The 13,606-nt window shown below is 42.5% G+C and overlaps 1 protein-coding gene across 3 annotated transcripts in view; it reads right to left on the bottom strand.

Annotated features, from left to right (window-relative positions):
- The window catches only part of LOC6730177 (protein similar), a 62,947-nt gene that overhangs the window by 30,736 nt on the left and 18,605 nt on the right, over nucleotides 1–13,606 (bottom strand). For all 3 annotated transcript variants that reach the window (XM_002105432.4, XM_016177830.3, XM_039294449.2), the window contains exon 7: nucleotides 7,946–8,087. In XM_002105432.4, coding sequence (XP_002105468.2) covers nucleotides 7,946–8,087 — 142 coding nt within the window. The remainder of the gene's footprint in view (nucleotides 1–7,945; nucleotides 8,088–13,606) is intronic.

Raw genomic sequence — 13,606 nt, 5'->3', positions numbered from 1 at the left:
CTGCTAAGCTGGAAGATATGACTTACATCATAGGAACAATTGTAAATATGTTTTGCATCCCCTCACTTTCTTAAGACCCCACTTTCCCCAGAACTCTTTCATTTCTCTATTTATCGAGCCGCTGTTTGTCTTCTTTATTGTCTTCGACAGCGGCTTGTGTCAACTTTGGACCCGGAAAGTTCTTTAGTTTTATGCGTAGTTGGCGTGTTTTCCTCACTTCCCATTGACTTTTGTCTGCTCTTCGGGGCCGACGCTTTGACGCCCTCAACTGCCGAAAAACATTTCCATTTTGATAACTCGGCCCTGTCTCCGGGTTTCCCTCGGTTCTCCACTTGCGTAATTTGCAATTACGATGGGAAACTTTTCCCACTCCCTCCGGCTTTTCTGCTCACCACACTGCTGTCTTGGGGGCTCAGGGAACTCGAATATTTGCCAGCCGTTTGCGCCCCAAATTATGCAATGCCAAATGTTTGAGCCCGATAAGATGCTTGTCTCTCCTTCCCACTCCCTTTTTTATCTCTTTTTTTATCATCTTTTTTTAGCGTTCCCAAAAAGACTTTCTGCTCGGGGAAACTCAAAAATAAAATCTGCAAATAAACGTTTAAGTGATATCGATATGGCTTATCGATTCGATTGATATTTATCGATAACGAAAATATATTTTTAAAGCTTCTATACAAATTGTAATTCTTAGTGGGAGAAAAGAAAACCTTAATTTGGAATTAAAAAGCGAGATGGTAAGAACACCCCCAAATAAAAAAATAACCCTCATTCCCCGAATCATTCTTCTTTCTTTTATCGCTGAACACAGCAGTTGAAACAACAAAGCAAACGTCTGGCACAAAAAGGAGGCGCCACCACCTGGAGACAATTTACCAGATAGCCGTATTACCTGCAATCGCTCTTCACATTTCGCATAACGGTACACGTGCCGCCCCCGCCCCAAAATCTCACACCTCCAACATTCTCCGCTCAGCTGTTTTCTGATTTTCTGGTGCAAGCAGGAACTTGTTACCCACGCCCTGGGCAGAGAAAAGAAAGTAGTGGGTGGAAAATGGGGGAGGGGGGAGTGGCGGGATTTGGGAAAACGTAGCCAGCTCTAGTTCACTCCAATGCGGCCTACTTTTAGGCTCAGAAAGAGAGCGAAATGCTCTCTCTTTAACGGCACAAATCGCTCTTGAGCATGCGGCCTACGAGGGACCTTGAACTCGAATTTTCTTTTTCCTGAACCACTCGGCTTTCACTTTCGCTTTTGCCGCGTTATGTAATCCCCCGGGGAGAGCGAGCGAGAGCATTAACGCAAGAGAGAGCACCGTTTAGGCTCGTGCAATGGCATGGAAAATGAGCAGAACTTTCACTTTCACCAGTCAACGACACTCACACACACACACACACACACACACACACACACACGGGGAGAGAAAAGAATGTGGAGAAAGTGAGAACGTTTGGGGTACAGAAAAAAAATAAAAGGCAAACACAAATGCGACGCAAAAATATTTGCAGGAACAACAAAACATATGATGATGTTGTTCCTATTGTTTTGCCGATTTTCCCCTTGTTTTTCCTGTTAAATCGAAGCGCCATAAAAAAAAGCTCAGCGAACAAACAAATAAATTTTGTAATAGGCGGCGAGAAGGTGAAATTGATTTGCCTTTTGCTCATGCTTTTTATTGTCCGACAAATGTCAGGGCCGGCCCCCCAAAAAAGTATGCTAGGTAATTGTCACATCATAGGCGATGGAAGGAGGGGGTGTTGGTTGGGTGAGGGGGGTGCGTGTGTTTAGTGAGGGGGAGGTCCTTTCGGAACATCATTGCCCAAAATCGCACGGCACGTGTATTTATAGCTGTGTGTTGAAGGGATTTCCTTGACCCCGAAAAGGGCTTAAAAATAGTATCCGAAAATAATTTGTAGTATTAACTCCATTTAGATACTTATTTCAACAATAATACTTTTACTAAAAATTCCCTATATATTTTAAAATCAAGTTGTTTATCTTTTGTTTTCCGTGTAAAAGGAAAAATGCGTAGAACAAAGTATTAAATCTACCAGAATTATGCGGCTGCGAACGGTCTACGGTGAAAAAGCAAATGGGGCGGATGAATAATGCTGATGTTTATGGCCCGACTCGCCCGACTCTTGGCCAACTTTAAAATTATGGCAAAGGAAAATACATTTCGTGAGCTAAATTACGCAATTTGCTGGCCGAAGGACCGAGGACAAAACGGCCTGTCAGAGTCAGGTGGAAGCGGAAATAAACAGGTAAGCACACAAACACACACACACACACACACACTCAGGAGACACGCGTTCAGTTCGTTGACTTCCGCTTGGAAGGGAAAATCGGAAACCCCACAAGATTGGCCACCCAAATAAAAAAAGAGGCAACGCCCCCACCCTTTTTCGCTCATCTTTGTTCCTGCTGCCTTCTCCACTTTCTTCCACCTTTCACGAGCCATTCGCATTTCTCCGCTAAGTGTCAATTACATTGACGTTTATTCAAATATGCAACGCACGGCCAGGAAAACTCGACATTGGGAAAAGAAGTAAGGAAGCACAGGAAAATAATTCCACGGCGTATAAAAAGCTCTAAAGTGGGAGCGAGAGCGCAGGAGAAAGCGGGAAAAGCCCTGTGTGCGTGTGTCCCCTCCCCCCCACTCCACCGGAAAAGTCACCTCTTTGCGTGTGAAAAAGTCTTCAAGTTGGCAACATTTTGTGATTTCGGGCGGATTTATCGGGTTTTATTGTGCGTATCACACAGGCCTTGCCTTGGCATTTGCCGCAGATATATGTTAATATGGTAATCCGGCACTTTCCCCCGCTCTCAACCTTCTTAACCCTCGACCGAACCCACAACAGGCCAAAAGCGAGAGCACTCCATCAACTTTTAAAGCCTGCTCTTAAAGCGGCTTCCCATCAAATTATGAACTGCCTACGAAGAACCTAAGGCCATCAAAGTGGGCTTACAATAGAGATGAAAGTTGCATGCCACTTGGATACGTGTATCCTTTTGCTAAAAGGCACGGATCATACTTATTAAATTCTTATTATTTAACCCAAAAAAGGTGGCTAAAAGTATACTCTTTTGAATAAGGTATGCTAAATATATTTTCACATTTTATTATTTTATTTTCTGTGTTTTCAATGTATTGCCAAACGATTGCTCCGCAATTCGATAACGTTGAAGATCCATTTTTGATGCTGGCAAATTTACAACGTTTACGTTCCGTTTGTTCGAAAGAGCTTGGCTTTGGCAACGGAAATTTTATGCGCAGCATAAAAACGTTTTCATGTGCAATCAAACCCAACTCTTCGCCGGCGAAATGGGGGCCAAATAAATGGGGAGTGAGCTCAAGATGCTGTCCTATCTGCGGCAGCAACAAGCCAATCAAAATGCAATTTCCACTCGTGCACAGGACATAATTTAACGACACACATGTGTGGAGCTGTAACAAGCTTTTCGTCCGCTTTGCCCCCAGCTTTTGCCGGCATTCCCACGCTTTCCTCGCCGCTTCCATCAAGGTACAAATAACAAATATGCAAACAAGTTGATTCAGCGGGCTCAGCTGTGACTATGAATTTGTCATTTTGTTGCCGCATCAGCAGGAATGATGAAAATATTTATACAAATAATGGGCGACACTCGTTGCGTATACGCAATGTTGACGTTGATGGGGTCACAGCACACAGGACGGATGTAAAGATAGAGATAGAGATAGAGATAAAGAGCCAGCGACTTCATCAAAACAGAATCAGCTGCAAGGCTGTGCGATAAGCAAACAATTGCCCAAGGATACGAAGAACTCATCCACAGACTGGCTTTTCCGTTTCGGCTACCCAAATTAAATTCCTTAAGTAGAGACAGAAATTCCCCACATCAACGTCAAGTGGTTGAAAATTCCCATCGCTTTACGTTCCAATTTTGTTGAGTTTACACGTGTGTGAAATTTTCCTTCCCCCTTCAGCTGGATTTTCCGAGCATCCCCCGAGTGTTTCCAACTTAAAGTGTTGCCCCATTCACAGTTAATTATCCTGACGTCAGAGCGGCCACTTGAGTCCGCCCGGAAATCAACAAACATTTCCGCTCAAATTGGGGGATTGCAGGCTAAAAGGGCAACATTAGCATAATAAATTGGGCCAGCATGGTTTATCGAAAGCGAGTGAATAACTTCATCGCTCAGCCGCATTAATAACGCGGCTTTAATAAGGACTTGCCCAAGGATTCAAGGATCGAACTGCTGCCGACTACGTGACCAGATAACTAAGCCTGCCTTATCGGAGCGGGAAAAGCAGGGGAAAATTTATAAGGAACGTTATTCTTCATTCTGGAGTACACGGAAAATATTAATTGACTAGAATGTTTAAACAAATTAGCTAGGCGCTAGAATCACACTTATGAGAGGTGAGTTAACAGGAATTCTGATGGATTTATTCAAAAGAACTTTATAATTTGTATCACTTGTTTTTTTGTGTGTTTCTCACTGTGTATTTTTTTGCTTGGAAACCAGGGATAGTTCTCCCACTCCAACTCGCACATCTATGGGCCATTGTAACAGCCTTTTGGTAATTGTGCGGTTATAAATCCCTCCTTTGGCTTACTGCACTGACTCCGGGGCAATTTAACGCCTGTCCTGCTGTTGCTGCCAAATACCATTCCATTAAAGAGACACCGGAGTCAGGATGGGAAAGGATGTGCAGGTGCGCGGATTGAGTGGAACATCGATCCGAGGCAATTAAGGTCAACGGGAAAAAGGAAAAAAAAAACTCCGAGACTGGCTTCAACTTTTTCAATTAGCCAGGTGACCGAAGTTATCGCTCGGAAGAAATCAAAATCAAAATTACGACCACGCAAACATCAAACCCGAAAGGGAAGTAAAAGGAAAGAAAAACTCCTTTGGGCGGGGTAGCACAAACTTAGGAACTTAGGAACCCTTTCCGAACCCGTCAATAATCCCGATTAGAGCATGTGTATATGAAATATTTATGCTGTGGTCTGCAAATGGAATTTGCCTCTGTGAAAAGGTCGCCCAAGAAGGCATGAATAATGCAATGGATGTTACAAAGTACAAAGGAATCGCAGCCTTTAATTCTCTTTAAAGTCATCTGGCCATCTTTCAGTTCATTTTATGGCAGGTCGGGCAATCATAATGAAATCCCCTTTTATTGCCCCAAAGTATGCAACACAGTTTTGGGCCTCCTGCTCGATGTCCTTAATTTATTGTTTTAATTTTTAGTCGCTCGGCCACAAAATGGCGTCCTGAGCCCCAAAAAACCATGCGAAACTTTGGGGGAAAGTGTTAAGAACTCGTGTAAATTCCATTAGGGCCAAAAAGTTTCAGGCAACGAGCAAAGCAAAACAGGGTGTGATGCCAGCCGAAGGCTCTGCTCTGTCAAGTGCGATAAATCAGGAGAGGCAGGAGCAAAAGCCTCTGCAGGACAAAGTGAGAGGGACTTTGGTAATTAAAAGCAACGCGTGGCTGGAATTATGCAAGGACTACGGCTACAAGCTATGTAAATGCAAATTTCCTCCAGGACAGCGGGCGCAAAATCAACTAATCAATGTTAATTGGATTGGCGTGGGAAATTCGCGAGTACTCGCCGCTTTTCTTGGCTTCGCGAAAATGTGGGAATCTATAAATATGCAGCGGCAATTACGCATCTGAAACAGATTGCACCGCTCCCAAAGATAAGCGACCTTGAGTCAGCTGCCAACTGAGTGACAAGCTCGTTAAGAGAGAGCGGCGCGAAAGAGACGGAACAACGCTCGAACTGCACTGGGAGAAGCGTGTGAATCGCAGAAAATAGAATATTAAATATTAAAAATAAAACAGTAGTAGATTACTAGTAGATTAGAGAATTAAGAAAATTAAAAATAATTACAAATACTAATCCTTCCTTTGATTTATTCATTCATAATACTTTAGTACTCATTTTAGCTTGTTATCATACTGAAATCTTTGATATATTTTTATCATGCCACTTATCATCACGCGTCTGTTGCGTTTTGAGAAACTGCTATCGCAGAGTTAATAAATCAAGCCGAGCCCCGAGTAAACCAAAACCCAAACAACATCCCATATATAACTATGTATATCGTATATAACGAGTGAGAAGAACCCAAAAGGTAAACAAAGTTCAAAGAGACTCTTTAGTTGGCAGTCTTTCAAAGGCTCACTCGCTCTCTTTTCGCTTGTGTAATATTGTTTTATTCAATTAGGCAAACAACATTTACAAAAACAAATAGGTCTAATATTTGCTAGCAAACCAATACATTTGTTGTCATTCAAATGCACACGAGTGGAAAACGGATAGCAAATGAATAGAAATGAGTCGAATAGCTGACACACTAAAGATCAAAGATGAATAGAAATGGTAAGTAAGACTTAAAACAAAAATCTTCGTTGTATAATGCGAATATTACCGAAGTATTCAACTTGAATAATATCATTCACATACTAATTTATGTGCATCCTACTGATTGGTTCACACTCCCTACTTTCTAAAACCAATCCCCTGTTTTTTGTGGAACGCACACGCATTGCGTAGTTACACAATCGATTTGTGAGAAGTTTAATCAAGGATTGAACAATTGAATCAACTTGATTGACGCAGTTAAAAGAACCATAAAGACACGAGAGAAATGAATAAAATGAATAAAATAGGGGGCAGTGGGGGAGGAGGCTAATCACATGTTGTGTGAATTAAAAGCAAATTGTCAGCATTCATTTGCACCGCATCACTGCATTCGTCATCATGTGCGGGTAAGGTTTACACTGAGAGAAACATCTTTAAAATTTGAAAATTCATATTGCCTTTTTACCACAATACAATGAGTAGTGAGTAATTGAATTCCATTTTAACTATTTGTTCTGTTTCAACTAGCATTCAAGTGAAAGTTCCATTTATATACATAATAAATCCCCTGGGCTACGAAATAGTCTAAAGTGTATGGGAAACGACACGAGTCTCTAAACCCACAAAAAAGGTGCACAATTAAAAATGAATTTGTACTTTTGGTAAAACAACTACACACGCCCCTTAATAAAAAGAAAATAAAATATATATATTTTTTGTATCCGTGGATTTTTGTTTGAGGGGCAGGCGAGTGTGAAACTCGAAAAGGAAGAAGCGAAACAATGCACAAATATTTGCTCATACACGCTTAAATTAAGTAAATACAAATTGGTGCGGGGTACTTACCAGTCGAGCTGAAAAAAGATGGGTGGCAACTGGGGTTTTTGGGGGGCCAGAGGTGCTTCTTCATTAGAGACATTGTTAATTTATTATTCATTGTTGACCCGCACGTGGACGCACGCAACGTCCGTAAAATAAAATATATATTATGTGGAAAACGCGAATGGAAAAACGCAAATGGAAAAGGCACGAAACGAAGTTGTGCGCACGGGGAGCAAATAGAAAATATCGAATGGATTATGAATATGGAAATTGAGGGGAAGGAAAATCGATTGCGGGATGCTAATTTGGCACTGTTATCAAATGGAAAATCTGGGCCACTCGCCGGTGACAATTCAATAAATGACGGATTAGAAAACCAAATCGTTGCGAAAAGTGGGGAAAACTTACATAAAGCGCCAGCTGAGGCGCAGAATTCTTTATGCAAATGCCGAGCACACGCACCATCGACCCACCACCACCACCCACAATTACCGCCCATTCAAGGCTGTTCAAATATTTGAATTGGCGGGGGGGAAAATTGAATTTGGTCGATTAAAAACGGCAGGATTAATACGAATTTCACTTCCTGCCACTTGGTGGCTTAATTAAAAGATAAAAAACTCGCCCAAAAATGTAATGAGCAAATATCCGGCATTGTTCCGCTTCATTGGAATATCCCGCCCAAAGAAATGGCTCAATTCGGTCTTCTTGGGACCCGTTTGTTCTACGGTTAGTATATATATATATATTGGAAATCTGAATGACTCACCTTATGACGTAGTTAACGCAAACGACGCTCTGCGGCTTTAACTTATCGTAGACGATCGTGGCCTGGCTAAGAATCCAGCAGTAGCCACCGTATTTTCCCAGGAATCTGTAGCGGGACGTCTCGCCCTGTCCCTTGCTCAGCACTAAAAGATACAGATACGCAGAGATAGATGGGGGCATTAGTAGTGGCAAGTGGACGTAATAGATTGTTTAAATGTGGTTCAAGTTCTGGTTTAAGTTCGCCCACTGCTCTTGGCAGCGAAATCGGATTACATTCGCCACCACAAAAACAATAAACAAAATCTTCTGCGGTCTGCCGCCCCGCCCATTGTATCTGTCATAATCGAGCCACGGAGCTCATGAACCAGATACAAAAACCCGAATAGGTTACATTTTGGCACATTGCGGATATTTCAGAGATATTTTGACAGTCAGGAAGGATAATCATCGCCTCTAGCCTAGCTACACTGTAAATTATTTGCTGAAAATATCCAATTACCCATTGAAGTTATGTTTCCGCACTTAAGACTTCTTAAACAAGTTGTTTTATATATTAAAATATATCTTTGATATTCGAAATAAAGTGTAATCAACAGTGCCACATCTCATTAAGTAGACATTTTTCACCACCGCGTTTTCTGCTGGTTGGCAAATTGTCAAGTCTCAAATTACGGCGCCAAAAGCTGCGCTGGGGCATAAAAATTAAATAATAGCAACTCGCTGCGTGGGGCGTTAAGCAGGGGGGCGTGGCATAAGGGTCTTAGGCATTTTCAGTGGGCCAAAAACGTTGCCAAGTAATTTGGCCCAACGAGGAGGCCACATAAACCCGATTTTAATTAAAAGCGCCTCGCAAAAGAACAGGAATAAAATAAATATATAAAGGACCAACCGCGCACACACGCGTAGGTAGAGCTTTTATCTGTATTTTTGCGACAGCTCTCCTTGGCCCGAAATCATTTCAATCAAATTTTTATGGACGCCACTGGCAGCGACAAGAACATTAAATAAATGATGAAAATTCATAGGAATTCGGGCCAGGCGATTGAAATTCATGGATGCTTTTGTAGCACGGGTCCAGCCATCGGGATTAGCTTAAGTGCAGAGAAAGGACACAGGTGCGCAAAACAGGGTCATATCCTGTTTAAGTCGCAGCAATAAAAATAAATTTGCATAAAGAACACCACGAACTAATTGAATCACCAAAGTTCGCCAAAGTGCCGAGCGACCTTAGCTGCAATTAAACCAAAAATGCGTAGCAAGAGTGACTTTAAATCCTGGGAAATCAGGACGAAAACGCTCTGCGGTCGGGGATAAACCTCCAGCTAAACATGCTTCGTCCCACTCTGATTCGTTCTTTTATTTATTCATTCAGTTAATTCGAAATCAGCAGCAGAAAATTAGTTTTTCTTCTCTTGGCTTCTCTGGCTCAACCAAAACCCAAAAAATAGAGAAGAAAGTAGCGCGGAAACGGTTGGGGTAATTATGCGGGGTCATTAACAAGACAAGATCTAAGGAGGCCCAGCCACTGGAGCCGCCTTGGAGCCCCCGAAGTCCGCTGACAGCTCAGTGAGATTGATGCGAGCAGGACATATGTTGCAACTAGTCCAGTTGAGTCCTTGGCTGGACCAGAAAGTGTGATACACAAAAGTGTCGAACAGAATCGTCAGTGCCGCCTACTATTTTATACAAAATGTAGCTAAAATTCAAAGAGGATTGATTTCCATATCTTATTTAAATAATTCAAATATTCAAAAAATGTATCTTTTGAAAGAAGATCTATTTGGAATACCCCAGTTTCTAACTGCCAAGTTATACCTATATCTAACCAGAAAGACGCTAAACCAAGCAGCACCGCCTCCGAGCTCAGACGATTGCCATTTGGCAGTGTTTATGTGGAATTAGCAAAGTGAGCAGACAGAAAAGCAGCAACTGCACTTGCTGGGAAAGCAGCTGCAGCAGTGAACTTGATTTGCCCTTAGCCAAGGACTTTTCCCGGAGTCCTGCCGGCATTTTGAGCTTGAGCTTGAGACGGAAAATATTAAAATATCTACGCGCGGCAGCAGCAGCAAAGATCATTTATCAGCAATTTTTTAGCAGCATTCCATGGCTGCCATTTGGAGCCATTGCCATTGCTGCCTTCCACAATTTATGAACACGAATGCAATCCGCTTTTCGCATGGCAATGGCCATGGCCATGGCAGTGGAATTGCCAGGACTCCCAAGGAGTGGGGAAACTGCGGAGAGAAGCTGGCCATTTGTACAAATAATCAAACAGAGAAGTTGGCTAAAGGGATAAAACCAGACTCTATTCGAGTCGAATGCAAGACAAACATCAAAACCGCATTCAAGGTTATGTATCAAGCGGGATGAGCACGGAATACGGCGGACTCGAACTCCAAGGATGCAGGATGCACGACGCACAGGATGTGAATGTGGGATTCAGGATGCGCACAATGCATGCTCAGACACGCTCGAGTACACGGGCAAATCCTGGCAGCAACACAACAGTAAATCATCATCAACGCAGCGCACGAACCGAGAGTTGCCAAAGGAGCAGGTGCAGCAGGTCCTTAGTAAGGTGAATCCTTGGCCGGGTCAGTTTCAGGATTACATCAACGGTAATACTATGACACAATCGGAATATAGTGGACGATTGTCCATTAAAAACCTTTTGATTATTGAACACTTAATACACATTTAGTGACATATGTTTATGTAGTACGTAATCTAATACATAATCATGGTTAACACTATTAATATTCCCGATTTCATATTATTCCAGTATCCAGTAATTTCATTCTACACTTTCCAGAGTTCACTGTACCCCATTCGTTTGCTCATCCTGATTGCTGACCAGAGTCCAGGATCACGAGTTGAGAGCCAGGAATGACGAGGATGGGTCGAAATCACATTGGCACAAGTGGATAAGGAAATAAATGTTTGGCTTTGGCTGCCCAAGGATGTGCGCATAAATCAAGGATTTGTTTGCGGATTGTTTCGACTACTCCGAGGCACAAAGGTAGTTGACTCGGAGCGTCTTAGATTTAGACGTAGCATTGACCTTTTGGCCTTCGCTTAGGGCGGCCACGTGGCGTATGCGTAATCTGTCCTAATTGAATTAAGCCGTGACATAATCCCCAATCCACCAAGCAAGCGGGCTTAAAGTCAATATGTGCTGGGAATCTATGCAAATTTCTTTAGCTATATATTTTTTACTCCAGCTTATTGAAAAGCAGCTGGGGTTTGATTTTCCTGCGTCTTCATAACCCGCCAGTCGTGTGGAAAATTGCATTTTACCACCTTTTCTTTGGCAGCCAAGACAGGACATTACCAAAGGACCAAAGGAGCAGCAGAGGCAGGGAGCGCAAATCCCAGTTAGTAGCCAACGACTTGAAAGGGTTTCGGGCGTAATGCAAACTTACTGCCAAGAAATATAGACTTAAAGCTGCCCATTAAAAGTTGGAGTTGCCTGCAGTGCCCATAAATGGGATAATGAGTGTTCCAGGAACCCCATGTTCACCAGAAGCTGGAGGAGTTCAGCTCGAAGACGAAGTGCACGCAGAATAGGCCAAGTTTTGTGGTCGAAGGGACGAACTATTCAAGGATCCCTCACATGTGTGCAGCTGCTGGCCAAGGAAAGGACATTCACTGGATTCTATGGAAGACCGCCCGCAGCGAGGAAATCGACAAGTTTGTCGGGTTCAATGGAGCCCATTAAAAACTACTCAAAATGTCAGCGGGAGTGAAAGCCACATGGGCGATGCGTCAAAGGACGACCACAAAATGTAACAAATTTGCTTAATTTGCCGACCTCAAATATAGTTTCGTGTTTAACTCAACAGTCTGCACGGCACAAAATCAAGTTTACTGATTCAAATAAAATAAATTTACGTAAGAAAGTAAACACAACGTAGAAAATAATATTATTTAACGCTTTGAAAAGATAAATTCTAAATAAGTAAGACATCATTGAATTGCTAAGAATCTTTTTCGATAAAAAAAAAACTGTTCTTTTTTCTGTGTGTCAAGGAAAACCAGTTCTTCAAATGAAAAGCGGTGGAAAGAAGACCGGAAAAGCGGGGAAGGCAACAACGGAAGTGAAGGAAAAAAGTAATTGAAAACAAAAGTCAAAGAATTTGCATATTTATTTGACGCACAGCCTCAGACTTCGACTTTGGCCACAAGTCAATATTTATTTATGCGTGCGGCAAATTTAAATGAGTGAAAAGCTGACGAGGCAGAAGGAAACTAGAGTGCAGCGGGCTATGCGATTTGCAGCACCTCTCTTTGTTTTGCATTAATTAGAATTTAACAAAAATAAATGCTGGGTAATTGAAAACTTTCGCCCGTCTACCCAGCGAATCCCCCATTATGCTCATTAATTCCATTCGCGGAGCGAAAATACGAAAATACATATCTCCGCCTCCACGCCGCTCATTTAATTAACTCAATTTGAGCGGAAGGAAAGTCATCATCAAGACATCAAGAGGGAGCCACTGGGATTGGGAACTGCCTCCAGGTGCTCTGAATTTGGTACCCCGTAATATTTGGTGCACGGAGTTGGGGGGAAACCCCGTTTTTCCCATTTTCCCTTTGACTATTCAAACAATTAAGTGCTGATGGCTGGTAATTTTTTCCCAGTTTCCTCGCAGAGGAGCAGCTGCAACTTTATTAAGCAAAATTTAATGGCGGTTGCCGTGCTCCGCCCCCCTCAAACTATTTTCCCCCCTCGCATCCTGTCGTTTTTCATTAGCGCCGCCAACTGACTTGCAACAATTGTTGCACAAACAACAAGCTCACGAAACTTTGGCTGCAATATTTTCCGTAGGAGAAGCTTCCTTTTTTTTGCCGCTTCATGTTGAGCAATTAGTTTGACTGGACTTTTCCGGGCACGCTGCTGCTGTGTCCATTTGCCAAACGTCTAATTGGACTTGCTAAAGATTTCTACAGAGATTTGGGGCAAGTTTTTTCATTTGCCGGCACTCCCAGTTGTTCGCTTTTTTCCCGGCTAATAATTCAGAGGATCCCCCTATTCTTTCATTCTTGCTCAAATCTTCTTCTCTACTTAATTTTGTTTGGCTTTATTAATAATTTAGGGGAGAAAGGGCTTTCATTCATAATGGAATTACTTTCGGCATTGGTCAGGCAACCAATCAATATTGAAGGGTCCCAAATCCTTTCAAACAGCATTTGCTCAATGAACAGGACTTTAGCCGGACTTTTGGCGAACTTTTTTCTTAATACCTTTATTGTGATATTTAGGTATCTTTATAAATAACAAATAGCGGGAGGGAACTGCCAGAAAGCTGAAAAGTATGCAATACCCTTGAGGTAAAGTGCTGAGGCCCATAAAAAACTCGCGGTTAGAACACAAAATTTTATGATGCATCCAAATGCCAGCGAACGAGAGAGATGGCACGATCCACACGGAAAGGGACAGAGCACCCGAGTGTTGCTTAAATGTCAATCTATCTGTCTGACTGTCAATTTCAGCAATTGCAGCGGCGACGTCGGCAGAGGCTAAATGCGTTGAAGGAAAATTTCATTTGCAGATATCGTGCTGTCATTTAATAAACGAAATGTGAGACGGGGATGTGCGAAAGAGACGGCCGGGTGGGGCAGAAAGAGACGGACGGACAGACGGACAAACGCAGCGATGCAG

The sequence above is a fragment of the Drosophila simulans genome, chromosome 3R (genome assembly GCF_016746395.2).
Source record: "Drosophila simulans strain w501 chromosome 3R, Prin_Dsim_3.1, whole genome shotgun sequence".
NCBI classification, from domain to species: domain Eukaryota; kingdom Metazoa; phylum Arthropoda; class Insecta; order Diptera; family Drosophilidae; genus Drosophila; species Drosophila simulans.
Note: the sequence above shows the minus strand (reverse complement) of the source record. Positions and strands in the feature narration are given on the sequence as shown.